This window comes from Mustelus asterias, chromosome 17 (genome assembly GCF_964213995.1).
Source record: "Mustelus asterias chromosome 17, sMusAst1.hap1.1, whole genome shotgun sequence".
In the NCBI taxonomy this organism is placed as follows: Eukaryota; Metazoa; Chordata; class Chondrichthyes; order Carcharhiniformes; family Triakidae; genus Mustelus; species Mustelus asterias.
In genome coordinates, this window is record NC_135817.1 from 17,221,450 (window position 1) to 17,241,446 (window position 19,997).

The 19,997-nt window shown below is 44.5% G+C and overlaps 1 protein-coding gene across 3 annotated transcripts in view; it reads left to right on the forward strand.

Moving 5' to 3' along the window:
* pcid2 (PCI domain containing 2) overlaps positions 1-19,997 on the forward strand; it is a 78,859-nt gene continuing 58,862 nt past the window's right edge. For 2 of the 3 annotated variants that reach the window (XM_078232343.1, XM_078232344.1), the window contains exons 1-4: positions 1-203; positions 13,323-13,425; positions 13,637-13,726; positions 15,122-15,195. In XM_078232343.1, the coding sequence (XP_078088469.1) occupies positions 13,390-13,425; positions 13,637-13,726; positions 15,122-15,195 (200 nt within the window). In that variant the 5' untranslated portion in view covers positions 1-203; positions 13,323-13,389. The remainder of the gene's footprint in view (positions 204-13,322; positions 13,426-13,636; positions 13,727-15,121; positions 15,196-19,997) is intronic. The other variant, XM_078232345.1, reaches the window with a different exon arrangement.

Sequence of the window (19,997 nt, forward strand, 5' to 3'; positions counted from 1 at the left end):
GGCCGAGGGGGGGGCCGGGCTCTGGGCAGCGGGCGGGCGGCCCGAGACCTGCGCTCAATATTGGAGCCGGCAGGCACGGATCGGGCCGACAGGGCCCGGCAGGAACGGAAATGGAAGCAGTCACCTTTCACCCTGGAGACGGCCACTTCCGTTGGAGGCCCAGGGCGTGAAGCAGCCTGAGGAAGATGAGCTGATTCCTTTCGGTAAGAGGATAGAGAAAGTTTAAAATGTAGGATATGGTGAGAGGGTGGGAATCCTGCGGTGAATAACCCACCTTCTGACTCCCCAAAGCCTATCCACCATCCACAAGTCCGGAGTGTGATGGAATATTCTCCGCTTGTTTGGATCGGTGCAGCTCCAACAACACTCGACAACCTCAACATCATCCAGTACAAAGCAGCCCACTTGATTGGCACCGCATGCACAAGTATCCAGTCTCTCCACCACCGATGCTCAGTAGCAGATTGAGAGTTTAACATGTATTTTGAATATTTCTCTTTACCAGATATAAAAGGATTGAAGTTCTAAAGAAAAGTAATACTGGTCTTCAGACATTAACTCTGGGTGGGATTTGCTGTTCCCCCCTTTTGGTGTATCTCCTAACGTTGGAGGCAGCCCACCATTGGCAGGCGGTGGGATTTTGCAGGCCCGCCAATGTCTACAGGGTTCTATATGCCCCACACCCTTGCCACCAAGGAACGTGCCACAGGGAAGGGTCACCTTCGACGGGACCAAAAGATCCTGCTGGCGGGAATGGCCGGAAAATTTCAGCCTCTCTCCACAGATGTCAGAGCTTGTTAAGTTCTTCCAACGTTTCGGGTGTAGAAAGAAAGTGCCTCACAGGGATGGATGTGTCAGCCAAATGGCTGGAGTGTGGGTGCACTTCATGATGAAACCTCCAGGAATACTTTTAATCACAGTCACTAATCCTACCTGGTGTATTCGTGCAGACATCAGTGAAGGTGGCAAGACAGTTTTTAATTCCATGGAACCCCTACAGTAAAGAAAGAGGCCATCCGGCCCATTGATTCTGCATCAACTCTCCAAAAGAATCATCCCACCCAGGCCCTCCCCTCTGCTCTATCCCTATAACCCTGCACATTTACCAGAATACTAAAGGGCAATTTAGCATGGCCAATCCACCTAACCTGTACAACTTTGGACTGTGGGAGGAAACCCATGCAGACACGGGGAAAATGTGCAAACTCCATACGGACAGTCACCCAAGGCTGGAATCAAACCTGGGTATTTGATGCTGTGAGGCAAAAGCCCTACCACTATGCCACCGTGCTGCCCCACTTCATTCATTCTTGGGTTGTGGACATCATGGCTTCGCCAGCATTTAGTGCTTATCCCTATTTGTCCTTGAGAAGGTGGCGGGGAGCTGACTCCTTGAACCACTGCTGTCCATGTGGTGTAGGTACACCCACAGTGGTATAAGGGAGGGAGTTCCAAGATTTTGACCTAGAGACACAGAAGGAACGATGATATATTTCTAAGTGAGTGCCTTGGAGGAGAACTTTCAGGTGTCTGCTGCCCTTGTCCTTCCAGATGGTAGTGGTCGTGGGTTTGGAAGGTGTTGTCTTTGGAAGCTTGAGATTCATTGAAGTGCATTTTATAGATGGTACGCACTACTGCTCCTGTGTGTTAGTGGTGGAGGATGTGAATGTTTGTGGATGGGATGCCAATCACATGGGCTGCTTTGTCCTGGATGGTGTCAAACTTCTTGCGTGTTGGTGCTGCATTCACCAGGCAAGTTGAGACCTGTTAAAAAAGTTACAGTATCTTAGGTTTTATTAATAGGGGAATAGAGTACAAAAGCGTGGAGGTTATATTGAACTTGTATAAGACACTAGTTAGTCTCAGCTTGGAATACTGCATCCAGTTCTATGTGCCACAATTTAGGAAGGACGGAACTGCATTGAAGAGAGTGTAGAAAAGTTTCACGAAAATTGCTCCAGAGATGCTGAACTTCAGTTATGAAGATAGATTGAGGAAGTTAAAACTTTTCTTTGCAGAAAAGAACATTGAGAGGAAATTTGATCGTTGTATTCAAAACCATGAAGGGGCTGGATAGAGTATAGATGGGGAGAAGCTGTTCCCATTAGTGGATCAAGAATGAGAGGGAACAGATTGAAGTTAATTGGCAAAAAAGCAATAGCGGCTGAGAAAAAAATCTTACAATGTGATTAGGATCTGGTGAAGGCAGATCAATCGTAGTTTGAAAATAATTGAATAATTGATGGTGACATCGCGCTGAATGGCCTCATTCTATGCTGTGTGCCTTCTATGATTCTATAATTGGAACCACAGGCCAGACCAGGAGATAGCTGAGGTCCTGCGCCCAGTTCCACACTGGCACCTGTCCCCCTCACCCCACCACTGATCCAGATTGAAAGCAGCAGCAGCCGCTGCTGTATTGAGGGGCCCTGGGCCTCAGGTGCTACCCTGCCCAAGGCAGTGTAATGGTTTTGCTGTTAGTCCCTCAATTTATGGTTGCCCTAAGAATGATGTTGAAATCATAGATGAAGGGAAAGGTTTGGGGGCAATGGAATGGGATGTGCATCAAATAGCCTTACAATAACACTGGAATAGAAACATAGAAGACGTAAGCAGGTGGAGGCCATTCAGCCCTTCAAGCCTGCTCTGCCATTCATCACGATCATGGCTGATCGACCAACTCAATAGCCTAACCCTGCTTTCTCCCCATAACCTTTGATCCTGTTTGCTCCAAGTGCCATATCCAGCTGCCTCTTGAATACATTCAATGTTTTGGCATCAACTACTTTCTGTGGTAATGAATTCCACAGGCTCACCACTCTTTGGGTGAAGAAAAGTCTCGCAATCTCTGTCCCCAATGGTCTACCCTGTATCCTCAGACTGTGACCCCTGGTTCTGACACCCCCACCATTGGGAACATCCTTCTTGCATCCAATCTGTCTAGTCCTGTTCGAATTTTATAAACCTCTATGAGATCCCCCCTCATTCACCTGAACTCCAGCAAAAGCAATCCTAACTTAGTCAATCTCTCCTCATACATCAGGTTCCCCATCCCTGGAGTCAGCCTGGTGACCCTTCGCTGCACTCCCTCGAGAGCAAGAACATTCTTCCTCAGAAAAGGAGACTAAAACTGTATGCAATATTCCAGGTGTGGCCTCATCAAGGCACTGTATAATTGCAACAACATATCCCTGTTCCTGTACTCGAAACCTCTCGCAATGGAGGCCAATATATCATTTTCTTTCTTTACCTCCTGCTGCACCTGGTGCACAAGGACATCCAGGTCCCGCTGCACACTCCCCTCTCTCAATTTACAGTCATTCAGGTAGTAATCTGCCGCCTTGTTTTTGCTTCCAAAGTGAATAACCTAACATTTATCCAAATTATACTGTATCTTCCATTGATTTGCCCACTCACCCAACCTGTCCAGATAATGCTGAAGGATCTCTGTCTCCTCGTCACAGTTCACCCTCCCACTCAACTTGGTATCATCTGCAAACTTTGAGATGTTACATTTTGTTCCCTCATCCAAATAATTATATATTGTGAATAGCTGGGGGTCCCAGCACAGATCCCTGTGGCACCCCACTAGTTACTGCCTGCCAATTTCAAAAGCACCCATTAATTCCTGCTCTGTTTCCTCTCTGCCAACCAGTTTTCTATCCATCTCAATACACTTCCCACAATCCAATGCGCTTTAATCTTGCATGATAATCTCTTATGCGGGACTTTGTCAAATGCTTTCTGAAAATCCAAATATACTACATCGACTGACTCCCCTTGTCAACTCTACTGGTTACATCTTCAAAGAGTTCAACAGATTTGTCAAGCATGATTTCCCCTTCATAAATCCATGCTGACTGTCTGATCCTGCCACTGCTTTCTAAATGCTCTGCTATAAAGTCCTTGATAATGGATTTGACAATTTTCCCCACCACCGATGTTAGGCTGATTGGTCTATAATTCCTTGTTTTCTCTCTACCTCTCTTTTTGAATATTGGAGTGACATTCGCTACCCTCCAATCTGCAGGGACTGTTCCAGAGTCTATAGAATCCTGGAAGATGACCACCAATGCATCCACTATTTCTAGAGCCACTTCCTTAAGTACTCTGAGATATAAATTTTCAGGCCCTGGGGGTTTATCCGCCTTCAGTCCCATCTATTTTCCCAGCACCATATCTCTACTAATATTGATCTCCCTTAATTCTTCCCTCTCACTAAATCTTGCATTCCCCAACATTTCTGATTAAAAGCAAATTATTGTGGATGCTGGAATCTGAAACCAAAATAGAAAATGCTGGAAAATCTCAGCTGGTCTGGTAGCATCTGTAAGGAGAGAAAAGAGCTGACGTTTCGAGTCCAAGTGACCCATTGTCAAAGCCAATTGGTCCTTGTTAGTGACCCTTTGACAAAGGGTCATCTGGACTCGAAACATCAGCTCTTTTCTCACAGATGCTGCCAGACCTGCTGAGATTTTTCAGCATTTTCTCTTTTGGTTCCAACATTTCTGGTATCTGATTTGTGTCGTCTTTTGTGAAAACCGAACCAAAGTATATATTCAGTTGCCCAGCCATTTCTTTGTCCCCTATTATACATTCCCCCGTTTCTGTCTGTAGGGGACCTACATGTGTCTTCACCAACCTCTCTCTTCATGTACCGATAGAAATTCCTAGTGTCAGTCTTTTTGTTCCCTGCAAACTTACTTTCTTACTGTATTTTTCCCTTCTTAATCAATCCCATGGTACTTCTTTGCTGAATTCTAAACTGCTCCCAATCCTCAGACCTATTATTTTTCTTGGCCAATCTGTATGCTTCTCCCTTGGATTGGATACTATCTCTAATTTATTTTGTAAGCCATGGATTGGCCATCTTACTCATTTTGTTTTTGTGCCAGACAGGAATAAACAGTTGTTGCAGTTCTCCCATCTGTTTCTTGAATTGTTTATCCACTGTCATCCCTTTAAGTAACTCTCCCCAATCTATCAAGGCCAACTCATTCCTCATACCTTCATAGTTTTCTTTATTAGGATGCGGCACCCTAGTCTCTGAATCAACTACTTCACTCTCCATCTTGATAAAAAATTCTATCATGTTATGGTCGCTCATCCCCAAGGGGTCTCGCACAGCTGGATTGGCAATGATTCCCTTCTCATTACACAGTATCCTGTCTAAGATGGCGTGCTCTCTAGCTGGTTCCTCCACATGTTGGTCAAGGAATTGGCTCAGCACTCCAGGAATTCTCCTCTACAGCATTGTGGCTAATTTGATTTGCCCAATCTTTGTGCAGAATAGAATCACCCCATGATCACTGATATTCCCTTATCACATGCATCTCTAATTTTATGTTTAATGCCATTCCCAATGAAGTTACTGTGAAAATCCCCTAGTCGCCACACTTCAGCACCTATGATTAATATTAATAATTTGAAAGATGAGACCCAGAAAATTAGTTTCCACCTTTTAAAAAAAAATTACAACATGTCAAAACATGTTTTTTGTAGTGCTAATCATGGAGATACTTTTTAAACAGTTGTACTTTTATAATTGGTTTTAAATATGTCCTAACCAGCAGGGCGGCATGGTAGCCCAGTGGTTAGCACTGCTGCTTCACAGCTCCAGGGACTTGGGTTCGATTCCCGGCTTGGGTCACTGTCTGTGAGGAGTTTGCACATTCTCCTCGAGTCTGCGTGCGTTTCCTCCGGGTGCTCCGGTTTCCTCCCACAATCCAAAAATGTCTGGGTTAGGTTGATTGGCCATGCTAAAAATTGCCCCTTGCTGAGATGCGTAGGTTAGAGGGATTAGCAGGTAAATATGTAGGGATATGGGAGTAGGGCCTGGGTGGGATTATGCTGAATGGCCTCCTTCTGCACTGTAGGGTTTCTATGATTCTATGATTTTTCGGATTGTGGGAGGAAACTGGAGCACCCGGAGGAAACCCACACAGACACGGGAAGAACATGCAGACTCCACACAATGACGCAAGCCAGAATCGAACTCGGGTCCCTGGCACTGTGAGGCAGCAGTGCTAACCACTGTGTCACCATGCCGCCCATGTTGGGGGTTGTGGGGACAAGAGAACTATTGACACTAACAAGGACCAATTGGGTAGCTGTCTGTATCCTTGTAACTTCTCTCCTGTATGTGTGTTTCAGTGTTTATTGTTTCTGTTGTATTATTGTCGACACAAGGAATTAAGATACACAATGTTCCAAGTGCAGTGAGTTTCAAGGGTGGGAGATAATTTTACATAGAAATTTATAATGCATACATATAGGACAAATTCTTTATTATAGGAACCGAATGTTGTCAATGTGGTCTAACCTAAGAATACCTCACCCTCTAACTTCACTTCATCCAAAGGTTACTGTTGTTTTTGATTCCCTTTTACTTGTACGTGAAATGTACAGGTGCCTTCTTAAAGTCAAAAACCATCTTTAGCAAGAGAGTCTTTGATCTATTTTTTACCTTTGCTGTATAATCATTCATAGAACTTTGAAAAGTAAGCTGACAGTTAAAAAGGTGAAAGGCAGGAAGCAGTGACAGTATAACTCAAAAGTGAGCATTAACTGACTAATATCTGTTGAGCTATTAACCCATTGGTTTCATGGTGTGCCTACTTCTCTGTCAATGTATTCAATGATGTGGAGATGCTGGCGTTGGACTGGGGTAAACACAGTAAGAAGTTTAACAACGCCAGGTTAAAGTCCAACAGGTTTATTTGGTAGCAAAAGCCACACAAGCTTTCGGAGCCCCAAGCCCTTTCTTCAGGTGAGTGGGAATTCTGTTCACAAACAGGGCATATAAAGACACAGACTCAATTTACATGAATAATGGTTGGAATGCGAATACTTACAGCCAATCAAGTCTTTAAGATACAAACAACGTGAATGGAGAGAGCATCAAGACAGGCTAAAAAGATGTGTATTGTCTCCAGACAAGACAGCCAGTGAAACTCTGCAGGTCCAGGCAAGCTGTGAGGGTTACAAATAGTGTGACATGAACCCAATATCCCGGTTGAGGCCGTCCTCGTGTGTGCGGAACTTAGCTATCAGTTTCTGCTCAGCGACTCTGCGCCGTCATGTGTCGTGAAGGCCGCCTTGGAGAACGCTTACCCGAATATCAGAGGCCGAATGCCCTTTGGATGAAGTGAAGTTAGAGGGTGAGGTCACGGGCATTCGGCCTCTGATATTCGGGTAAGTGTTCTCCAAGGCGGCCTTCACGACACACGACGGCGCAGAGTCGCTGAGCAGAAACTGATAGCCAAGTTCCGCACACACGAGGACGGCCTCAACCGGGATATTGGGTTCATGTCACACTATTTGTAACCCCCACAGCTTGCCTGGCCCTGCAGAGTTTCACTGGCTGTCTTGTCTGGAGACAATACACATCTTTTTAGCCTGTCTTAATGCTCTCTCCACTCACGTTATTTGTATCTTAAAGACTTGATTGGCTGTAAGTATTCGCATTCCAACCATTATTCATGTAAATTGAGTCTGTGTCTTTATATGCCCTGTTTGTGAACAGAATTCCCACTCACCTGAAGAAGGGGCTTGGAGCTCCGAAAGCTTGTGTGGCTTTTGCTACCAAATAAACCTGTTGGACTTTAACCTGGTGTTGTTAAACTTCTTACAATGTATTCAATGTCAGTGGTGCGCCATTAACCCATAGCTGGGTTATATACAGGCTGGAGTTCTGCGACCTCGTCCGAGGCTGAGATTCTTCAACACTGCTGCAGTGAATGCAAATTTGGCTGAGCACCAAATTCTCCATTCTCACTGGCAGCGGTGGCAGGGCGTCTGATATCGGAGAATTCCAGCCATTGTCACTGGTACCTGTGCCATATTAATTTATTTAATTGTTGGGGTGCACCTTTAGAGGCACTGGAGAGGGTGCAGAGAAGATTTACAAGATGTTTTTCTTTGAATTCATTTCTGTGATTGGGATTATTGCTCAACCTGAGGGCATTTAAGAGTCAACCACATTGCTCGAGGCCAGACAGGGTAAGGGTAACAGATTTCCATCCCTGAAGCACATTAGTGAATCAGATGGGCTTTTACAACAATCAACAACAGTTTCATGGTCATCTTTAGGTTTTTAGTTCAGATTTTTTAATTGAATCCAAATTCATCATCTGCTATGGTGGGATTCAAACCCAGGTCCCCAGAGTATTACCCTGAGTCTCTAGATTACTGGCCCAACGACAATACCAAAATGCCACTGTCTCCCCTATTGCGTATATTGGGAAAAGATTGACAGGCTGGGCCTCTTTTTGGAAAAAAGAATTCTGAGAGGTGACTTAATGAAGGTCTTTCAAATTCTGAAAGATTTTGACAGAGCAGATATAGAACATTGAACAGTATGGCACAGCAACAGGCCCTTTGGCCCACGATGTGGTGCCGAACATGGCAGCAAATTAAACTAATCCCTTCTGCCTGCCCTTGGCCCATATCCCTCTATTCCTTGCATATTCATGTGCTTATCTGAACACCCCTTCAATGCCCCTAGAGAGAATGGTTCCTCTTGTAGAGAAGAGCATAACTAGAGGCCGTCTATATAAATTAGACACCAAGAAATCTAATAAGAAATTCAGAAGAAACTTTTGGGAATGTGGAACTCACTACCACAGGGAATGTTTGAAGTGAATAATGAGGGAATGAATGGCCTCCTGTGTGTAAACATTCCTTTTAACTTCTCCATTTAATCTATAAATAATATTCATTCTGTGTCCTCTTGTTTGCTGATTCACTGTAAGTGCAAGTAATCTTTCCTCTTAAAACCATTTTTGTAATTTTGAAAACGTCTATTAACTGTATCCAGTGAAGCACTCTGCCTCCCCCTCCCCTCTCCCATTTTTTGCAAGCCCTACATGTAACTGTAACCTCTAATTGCTGGTGTTATTCAAGTTAATCTTTGCTAGGCCTTGCTGTAGTTGGAATATTCTTCCTCATTGGAAATCTAAATGTTTCTGTGAAACTCCAATGTGGCCAAAACTATGTCTTGCACATGTTCAATGTCACTTCCTAACTTTTGCAAGCACTGCCCCTCTGTATTCAACCAGAATCAAATTAGTCTTTTTGTAGCCTTTTCTACCTGCATTCCACCTTTTTATCTACATCCTTACCTTTACCTCTTTCTCTATGCTTGGGAATCTAAGGGCATATTTCTGGGGGTTCTGTTCTTTTCCCTACAGTATACTACTTCACATGTTTCTGCATTAAAATGGTCACCCTTTCTCTTGGATAAAGTAAGCCAAAATGCATTTCTACCAGAAGAATGTGGATGCTTGGAAAGGGTACAGAAAAGGTTTACCAGGATGTTGCCTGGTCTGGAGGGTATTAGCTATGAGAAGAGGTTGGATAAACTCGGTTTGTTCTCACTGGAACGATGGAAGTTGAGGGGTGACCTGATAGAGGTTTACAAGATTATGAGTGGCATGGACAGAGTGAATAGTCAGATGCTCTTTCCTAGGTTAGAAATGTCAAGTGCTAGGGGACATAGGTTTAAGGTGCATGGGGAAAAGTTTAGAGGAGATGTGCGAGGCACGTTTTTTACACAGGGTGGTGAATGTCTGGAACGTGCTGCCCGGAGAGGTGGTGGGAGCAGATACAATAGCGGCGTTTAAGGGGTAACTAGATGAATACATGAAAATGATGTGAATGGAAAGATACGGACTCAGTAAGTGCATACGGTTTTAGTTCAGGCAGGCATCATAATCGGTGCAGGCTTGGAGGGCCAAAGGGCCTGTTCCTGTGCTGCACTTTTCTTTGTTCATTAGAACAAGGGGTGGCATAGTGGTTAGCACTGCTGCCTCACAGCTCCAGGGACCTGGATTCAATTCCCGGCTTAGGTCACTGTCGGTATGGAGTTTGCACGTTCTCCCCATCTCTGCGTGGGTTTCCTCCGGATGCTCCAGTTTCCTGCCACCGTCCAAAAATGTGCGGGTTAGGTTGATTGGTCATGCAATTTAGCTATGTCCCCTTAGTGTCCCGATCAATTTCTTAGTGTCCCAGGATGTGTAGGTTAGAAGGATTAGTGGGGTAAATGTGTGAGGTTGTGGGGATAGGGCCTTGGGTGGGATTGTTGTCGGAGCAGACTCGATGGTCCGAATGGCCTCTTTCTGCACTATAGAGATTCTATGAATACAGACAGAAGCAGTGATTTTCTGTGAACCAGATCATATCAGTGTGAACTTAGGAATGGGATGTGTTGCAGTTTGTGGTAAATCAGATCATCTCCAAACGTTTATTGATGGTGTTTAGTTGCGGATGTGCTTGATGCTGCGCAGTAGCTGTATAAGGTCCACAGGCTTATTTGTGTAGTGTTGGCTGGGCCTCTAGAAATTTGGCATACATCAGGTCACAGACGAGAAAGTGCAGTGTCCTGCGTGTGTAAAAGGAAGTAAAGTCAGCTAAAAATTGTGGCATTGATTGTATTTTGGAATTATCCTTGTTGGATTGGGATCCAGTATCATGCACCCTCTCTGCCAGCTGAAGCTACACTCATTGAACACTCTGCTTTTTGCGCCAATATATATATATATTAACGACATGCAGATACTATTTGTGCTCAGTTCCTGCTCTACGAACCAGGAGCAGAATCTATATTTTCAACAGTGCAGAATTTAATTGGGATTGCTGTAGAAATTGATCGGGAGCTGATGCTGGTTTAAAGCTTATTAGAATGCTAGAGCTATTGATAGGAACAAGGAACTTCGACTTCTTGCAGCAGTGCTAATGGGAGCTCTGTTTTAGATCAGAGATGACAAGCTCAGGAATGACGATTGGCAAAGAAAGCTGTTGGTAGGTTTTAAAGACATTAAGGAACCGAAGAATAGAAAGCAAAAAGATTTTCATTTCTTGCATGTAGGACATGGTCATCACCTGCCATTGGATGTGGAAGGAATCAGTGCAGGTATTTACAGCATTCATGTGTCACAAGGCAGAGGTCATGAAGTGAATGGATTTAATGATTCTATACTGAAGTATAATCATCTAATTGGTCTTGCACCTTCCTGGCACTTGCATCATACAGCCTAATGGAACTGTTGACTATATGTTACACTTTCAGAGGTAGGTCAGTGCATGCGTTGAGTTTGGAGGGAGTAGGTTCCAGACTGTTTTGCACAGTAGGATCAGTGCGCTGTGTAACATCCCCAAAGTCCACTATATTACCCTGTGGCTTAGAAATAGAAATAGAATCCCTACAGTACAGAAAGAGGCCATTCGGCCCATCGAGTCTGCACCGACCACAATCCCACCCAGGCCCTATCCCCATATCCATTCATATTTACCCACTAATCCCTCTAACCTACGCATCTCGGGACACGAAGGGCAATTTTTAGCATGGCCAATCAACCTATCCCGCACATCTTTGCACTGTGGGAGAAACCGGAGCATCCGGAGAAAACCCATGCAGACACGAGGAGAATGTGCAAACTCCACACACACAGTGACCCAAGCTGGTAATCGAACCTCGGTCCCTGGAGCTGTGAAGCAGCAGTGCTAACCACTGTGCTACCGTGCTGCCCAATTGCAATTGCATCTGATCTACATAGGCCAACTCAGCGGGTAGAAAATGGTCGAGTGTGGTCCTTCTCTGATGCCCTGAAACTGGCCTTTGCTGGAATTTTGAGAGCATCAGATCTTGCTCTACTACTGAGGCACAGTCCAAAGTAGTGTGTATTATATTCAGTCATCCAGAGGACCAAAGCTGGAGCAATGATGCAAAGTTCTCCATCAGAGCAAAAACCTGCTGCTTTCCCTCCGATGCTATCTGTTTTTTGAAAGTGAGTGAACGCTTCTGCGGTAGCACAATCCTGACAGTGTAGTTGAAAACCTACCCGCTGAAAAACAGGAATATGAGATATCCTAACTTGTAGCAGCATAATCCATGGAGCGGGAAGGCACATGGCGATAGATAGGAGGGGACAGAAAGCCATTAAGTTAATGCTGTTTTTCTACCATACTAAGGGCGCACTGGTAATTGGCATTCATTGGCTGATGGGAATACAGCCGCAGAATTGTGGTGAGATCAGATCATCTGCTTCATTTCTTTCGATGGTTGAACAAATCGATTCTGGGAAGGCAAAATCTGCCACAAGTGCCAAGTTATCTCTGTCGGTGTCATGGGATGATCTCTACTGTTGCCTTGTCTGCTTTGGAGCTTCTGAAATCACATCGTCATAATTCTTGTCTGCAGCTGGTTGATCATTACTAGAGTTTCCCATTTGTCATGATTAATGCTGAGGGCTTTCACATGTCTTTTGACAGCATGCTTGAGTTGGAGCTGTCTCTTGGCATGGGCTACGTTCCCATTTAGCAATATACTAAAACCTCTGTTTTTTGAGACTGGGTCAATCAGGGCTGTACTCATGCACTCAGATCTACTAGTGTCCCTTCCCCCAATATTGGAACCATCTTCCCATGGTTACACTATGACCCCAATCATCACTTACATGATAAGATCAGTAATTTAAGTGGCTTCTATACTATAACTAGTACAACTAGGGCGGTATGGTGACACAGTGGTTAGCACTGCTGCCTCACAGCGCCAGGGACCCAGGTGCGATTCTCAGCATGGGTCACTGTCTGCAGAGTCTGCATGTTCTCCCTGTGTCTGCGTGGGTTTCCTCCGGGTGCTCCGGTTTCCTCCCACAGTCCGAAAGACTGGTTAGGTACATTGGCCACGCGAAGTTCTCCCTCAGTGAACCCAAACAGATACTGGAGTGTGGCGACTAGAGGATTTTCACAGTAACTTCATTGCAGTGTTAATGTAAGCCTACTTGTGACACTAATAAACTTTAAAACTTTAAATAAATGGATTCCATGTATTTTATAAAAAAAACTACTTGATATTCTATTAATTTAACAAACAGAAACATAGAAAGTAGGAGCAGTTCTAGGCCATTTGGCCCTTCAAGCCTGCTCCGCCATTCATTATGATCATGGCTGATCATCCAACTTAATAGCCTGATTTTCCCCCCCCCGCCCCCCATATATCCTTTGATTCCTTTTGCCCCAAGTGCTATATCTAACTGCTTCTTGAAAACAAACAATGTTTTGGCCCTTGAAATGCCCTCTGAAATGGAGAGCAGTTAGGGATGGGCAATAAATGCTGGCCCAGCCAGCATTGCTCATGTCCTGTAAAATGAATTAAAAATAGTGCTTTGTGTGGTAGAAATTTCTTCCCCCACTCACCTGGGTGAAGAAATTTCTCCTTATCTCAGTCTTAAAAGGTTAGATAATTCTGCATTAATGAAAGAAGTGTGTCTTCTAGAATTATAACAGCAATCTATTTTTTTTTGTTTCCTATATCTCCTCAGATGATCTCATACTACTTTGCTTTGGTGCTGACTGTACCATTAACCATTAAACTCCGCACAGTCAGAAATGGCACACATCACGGTGAATCAGTATCTACAGCAGGTAATTACATCACTAGCTTTTGGCAAAAAGAAATACCATCAAATGCACTGAGTGGAGGCTACATGAAGTTGTCATTGTGTTTTGTGGGAAATTAAAGAGTATACGTGTGTGCTGATAGCATTTTAACTACTTTCTTTAATTGTGTATACTTGCTCTATATGTGTGCTCCTATATTCTAACATGTATCATTACTTGCTTGTTGCTTTATTAGGTTCTGGAGTTCATTGACAGTAGGGATGGTGATTCCTGCGCTGAATTTTTGTCATTTAAGCACCCTCATGTTGCAAACCGTAGGTTACAGGTAAGATATAGTGCTTCCTCAGTGCGCATAGTTTTGGTGAAGACGAGCTATTTGTGAGTTTGGAGCAGCATATTAAACATACTACATTTTCTCCTTCTTCTTGAGTTTTCTGCCCAAAGGCAGGCCTAGCAAATCGTGCCAAAACCTCTGCCATAGGGCCGGACCAGGAGGTAGGTCCTGAATCCATTCCAGCCAAAATGGGGATTGAACTTTGTGCTGTTGGCACCAATCTGAACAACATCAGCCATCTGAGCCAACCAGGCTCTTTTTCCTCTTCTTCTCCTGTCACCCGCCCCTCCCCGAGTGTGATGGTAGAGACTCCAATATCTTTCCATCACAAGGCTGACCAGGAATCTCTGCCACTCCTGCTCCATTGGTGTGTGTTGGAAGGATACTGCACCTGTATGGCCACGGTCTGAATGCATTTTCCTTGGTCATCAAGTCCTGAAGTGTGACTCGAACCCAGAGCTTCTGGCTCAGAGGTAGGGACGTTACCCACTGCACCACTTATTAAATATACTAAATAATCTTTAGGAAATGTACTATTTGTGAAATAATTAATAGCCCATCATGGATTGCATGGAAACCCTCACCCACACTTCTGTTAACTCTAGATTTAACTATTCCAGCTGATCTCTAGCTAGGACCTTCAGTTCATCCAAAAATCTGCAGCCCATATCCAAGCTTGTGCTGAATTCCATTCATCTATCATTCACTACCACGCTTCCCCTCATCTCCCAATCACTTGGATGGGGATGAGCATGAAGCCCAGAGTGAGTCAAAGTCAAGATCTATGAGTTACGTTGCAGGATCGACTTCCCTTCCTTACCACTGCAGATGCCTTGCTTTGGCAACGCACATTTGTGATCTGCTTCCCCATTGTTCCTGGTGGGTCACTTCATAGTGGGGCAGGTCTAGCACTTCTGTTTCTCTCTCCAGAAATGATGCGAGCCTACTGAGTATTTCCAGTATTTTCAGGTTTGATTTCTAGCATCCAGAGTATTTTGCTCCCAGATAAACATTTCTTCAAAACCCCTCTTTTCATTCTTTAAGTAATGCTAACATCCTCCATGCACCAACCAGCTGACCAATAGAAATAGATTTTTTTTTGGATTTACTTTATCAAAATTTAACTTTTAACTCATAGTTTACTTTGCTGGAATGAAATAAACTCCAGTTTCTCTAAATTCACTTGCTTCATCAGAACAGTAAGACATTCACTTTATCCTGTAGCAGTTAAGGTTTAAGCATCAGGTAACTGTGTTAACAATATATAATAATGTAATACGCTCAATGCATTTAACTCCTTAGGCTTGCATGATTTTCTATGAAATGGTAAGATCATTGCTTCGAACCTGTGCCAGAAATTCCAACCTCTTTTTGCTTTGAAACTAGTTAGCAAACCCAGAGGAGAGGTGCCAGCAGATCCTGGAGCCCCCTTATGATGAAATGGTGGCAGCTCATTTAAGGTAAAGGAAACCTTGATGTTTATTTGCTGTCATAGAAATCATAGAAACCCCACAGTGCAGAAAGAGGCCATTCGGCCCATCGAGTCTGCACTGACCACAATCCCACCCAGGCCCTACCCCCATATCCCTACATATTTTATCCACTAATCCCTCTAACCTACGCATCTCAGGAAACTAAGGGGCAATTTTATCATGGCCTATCAACCTAACCCGCACATCTTTGGACTGTGGGAGGAAACCGGAGCACCCGGAGGAAACCCACGCAGACACGTGGAGAATGTGCAAACTCCGCACAGACAGTGACCCGAGCCGGGAATCGAACCCAGGTCCCTGGAGCTGTGAAGCAACAGTGCTAACCACTGTGCTACTGTGCCGCCCTCAATATCTTTGTCAGTATCCTGTCAATATCTTTTATCTGGAACTTATTTTTTCCTCTTTTGAAATAGTTTGCTTTCTCCACTCCCCTGCATCATATCATTTATGATGCTCACTCCACTGTCTGTGAAGGAATTCAAACAACTTGCAATCCCTTTCCTCTCCAATCATAGGAAACAGCTACCTCCTTAATGTTCTCCATCGATATGCACTTTGCGCCAAAATATATTGGTGAAGCCATTTACTTCAGGGTCTTGCTCAGCAAATAGTAATTGAGAACAATGAGTAGTATTCATAGCAAATCACATTCACATCTCATGTTACAAGTACTCTCTTGCATCTTCTGGGGGAATGACTGATAGTAACTGTGAGGAGAATCGTTTAGATGTGGTGCTATAGATGGAAAGTTACATGTGCAGAAAAGATTTAGGTGATGTCACGGTTCACAGTTGGTGCTGTGATTTTTATGTAGGCTCACCTGAAGAAGGGGCTTGGAGCTCCGAAAGCTTGTGTGGCTTTTGCTACCAAATAAACCTGTTGGACTTTAACCTGGTGTTGTTAAACTTCTTACTATTTTTATGTAGGAGCAGGAGTAAGTTCATTATTTCCCCTATTGCAATCAGATCTTGGCCAATGCCAACTCCATCTACTCACATTGACCACCATATCCATGGCTCGCAAAAATCTATTTGTCTCAGATTCAAGATTAATTCAGCTAGCATTTTGTAGCTGAGAGTTTCACATTTGTGCCACCCTTTGCATGAAGAAATATTTTCTGATTTATCTTCTGAATGGCCCAAATGTGATTTTAAGGTTATGTCCCCATGCTCTTGATTCCCCCTAGTGTAGATCTAACTATCATCCCAATCCCTTTTAAAATCTTGAAATCAGTCAAATCAACATTCAACCTTCTATATTCTCCACTTTATGTAATCTTGCCTCACAATTATAGTCAGCATGGATTCGTGAAGGGCAAGTCGTGCCTCACAAATTTGATAGAATTTTTTGAGGAGGTAACTAAGTGTGTAGATGAAGGTAGGGCAGTTGATGTCGTATACATGGATTTTAGTAAGGCGTTTGATAAGGTCCCCCATGGTCGGCTTATGATGAAAGTAAGGAGGTGTGGGATAGAGGGAAAGTTGGCCGATTGGATAGGTAACTGGCTATCTGATCGAAGACAGAGGGTGGTGGTGGATGGAAAATTTTCGGACTGGAGGCAGGTTGCTAGCGGAGTGCCACAGGGATCAGTGCTTGGTCCTCTGCTCTTTGTGATTTTTATTAATGACTTAGAGGAGGGGGCTGAAGGGTGGATCAGTAAATTTGCTGATGACACCAAGATTGGTGGAGTAGTGGATGAGGTGGAGGGCTGTTGTAGACTGCAAAGAGACATAGATAGGATGCAAAGCTGGGCTGAAAAATGGCAAATGGAGTTTAACCCTGATAAATGTGAGGTGATTCATTTTGGTAGGACTAATTTAAATGTGGATTACAGGGTCAAAGGTGGGGTTCCGAAGACTGTGGAGGAAGAGAGAGATCTTGGGGTCCATATCCACAGATCTCTAAAGGTTGCCACTCAAGTGGATAGAGCTGTGAAGAAGGCCTATAGTGTGTTAGCTTTTATTAACAGGGGGTTGGAGTTTAAGAGCCATGGGGTTATGCTGCAACTGTACAGGACCTTGGTGAGACCACATTTGGAATATTGTGTGCAGTTCTGGTCACCTCACTATAAGAAGGATGTGGAAGCGCTGGAAAGAGTGCAGAGGAGATTTACCAGGATGCTGCCTGGTTTGGAGGGTAGGTCTTATGAGGAAAGGTTGAGGGAGCTAGGGCTGTTCTCTCTGGAGCGGAGGAGGCTGAGGGGAGACTTGATAGAGGTTTATAAAATGATGAAGGGGATAGATAGAGTGAATGTTCAAAGACTATTTCCTCGCGTGGATGGAGCTATTACAAGGGGGCATAACTATAGGGTTCATGGGAGATATAGGAAGGATATCAGAGGTAGTTGGGGTGTGGAATGGACTGCCTGCAGTGATAGTGGAGTCAGACACTTTAGGAACATTTAAGCGGTTATTGGATAGGCACATGGAGCACACCAGGATGATAGGGAGTGGGATAGCTTGATCTTGGTTTCAGATAAAGCTCGGCACAACATCGTTTGTGAACAGAATTTCCACTCACCTGAAGAAGGGGCTGAAGTCTCCGAAAGCTTGTGGCTTTTGCTACCAAATAAACCTGTTGGACTTTAACCTGGTGTTGTTAAACTTCTTACTGTGTTTACCCCAGTCCAACGCCGGCATCTCCACATCATTCTATGAGATAGCCAGTCACTTATCCAATTGGCCAAATTTCCCGCTATCCCACACCTCCTTACTTTCTTCATGAGCCTACCATGGGAACCTTATCAAACGCCTTACTAAAATCCATGTATACGACATCAACTGCTCTACCTTCATCTACACACGTAGTTACCTCCTCAAAGAATTCGATCAAATTTGTGAGGCAAGACTTACCCTTCACGAATCCGTGCTGACTATCCCGGATTAAGCTGCATCTTTCCAAATGGTCATAAATCCTATCCCTCAGGACCTTTTCCATTAACTTACCGACCACCGAAGTAAGACGAACCGGCCTATGATTACTAGGGTCATTCCTATTTCCTTTCCTGAACAGAGGAACAACATTCGCCACTCTCCAGTCCTCTGGCACTATCCCCTTGGACAGTGAGGAACCAAAGATCAAAGCCAAAGGCTCTGCAATCTCATCCCTTGCCTCCCAAAGAATCCTAGGATATATCCCATCTGGCCCAGGGGACATATCGACCCTCAGGTTTTTCAAAATTGCTAATACGCCTTCCCTCAGAACATCTACCTCCTCCAGCCTATCAGCCTGTATCTCACACTCATCCTCAAAAACATGGCCCCTCTCCTTGGTGAACACTAAAGAAAAGTATTCATTCATCGCCTCTCCTATCTCTTCTGCCTCCATGCACAAGTTCTCACTACTATCCTTGGCCGGCCCTAACCTCACCCTGGTCATTCTTTTATTTCTCACATAAGAGTAAAAAGCCTTGGGGTTTTCCTTGATCTGACCCGCCAAGGACTTCTCATGCCCCCTCCTAGCTCTCCTAAGCCCTTTTCTTAGCTCATTCCTTGCTACCTTGTAACCCTCAAGCGACCCAACTGAACCTTGTTTTCTCAGCCTTACATACGCTTCCTTTTTCCTCTTGACAAGACATTCAACCTCTTTTGTGAACCATGGTTCCCTCACTCGGCCATTTCCTCCCTGCCTGACAGGGACATGCCTATCAAGGACACACCGTATTTGTTCCTTGAACAAGCTCCACTTTTCGTTTGTGCCTTTCCCTGACAATTTCTGTTCCCATCTTATGCTCCCTAATTCTTGCCTAATCGCATCATAATTACCCCTCCCCCAATTATAAACCTTCCCCTGCCGTAAGGCCCTATCCCTCTCCATTGCAATAATGAAAGACACCGAATTACGGTCACTATCTCCAAAGTGCTCTCCCACAAACAAATCTAACACTTGGCCCGGTTCATTTCCCAGTACCAAGTCCAATGTGGCCCCACCTCTTGTCAGCCTATCCACATATTGTGTCAGGAAACTCTCCTGCACACACTACAAAAACTGCCCCATCCGAACTATTCGACCGATAAAGGTTCCAATCAATATTTGGAAAGTTGAAGTCACCCATGACAACTACCTCCACACCTATCCGTAATCTGCTTTGCAATTTCTTCCTCCACATCTCTATTACTATTTGGGGGCCAAGAGAAAACCCCTGACAACGTGACCGCTCCTTTCCTATTTCTAACTTCAGCCCATATTACCTCAGTAGGCAGATCCCCCTCGAACTGCCTTTCAGCAGCCGTTAAACTATCCTTGATTAACAATGCCACTCCTCCACCTCTTTTACCACCTTCCCTACTCTTACTGAAACATCTATACCCCGGAACTTCCAACAACCATTCCTGTCCCTGTTCTAACCATGTCTCCGTAATGGCCACAACATCGTAGTCCCAAGTACCAATCCACGCTCCAAGTTCACCTACCTTACTCCGGATGCTCCTTGCATTGAAGTAGACACACTTCAACCCACCTTGCTGTCTGCCGGTACATTCCTGCGACCTTGATACCCTCCTCAGTACCTCACTACACTCAACACTGGCTTCTGGACTACAGCTTGTTTTTCCATCCCCTGACAAATTAGTTTAAACCCCCCCTGAAGAGCCGTAGCAAATTTCCCTCCCAGGATATTGGTGACCCTCTGGTTCAGGTGCAAACCGTCCTGTTTGTACAGGTCCCACCTCCCCCAGAATGTGCTCCAATTATCCATGTAACTGAAACCCTCCCTCCTACACCATCCCTGCAGCCACGTGTTTATCTGCACTCTCTCCCTGTTCCTCAAC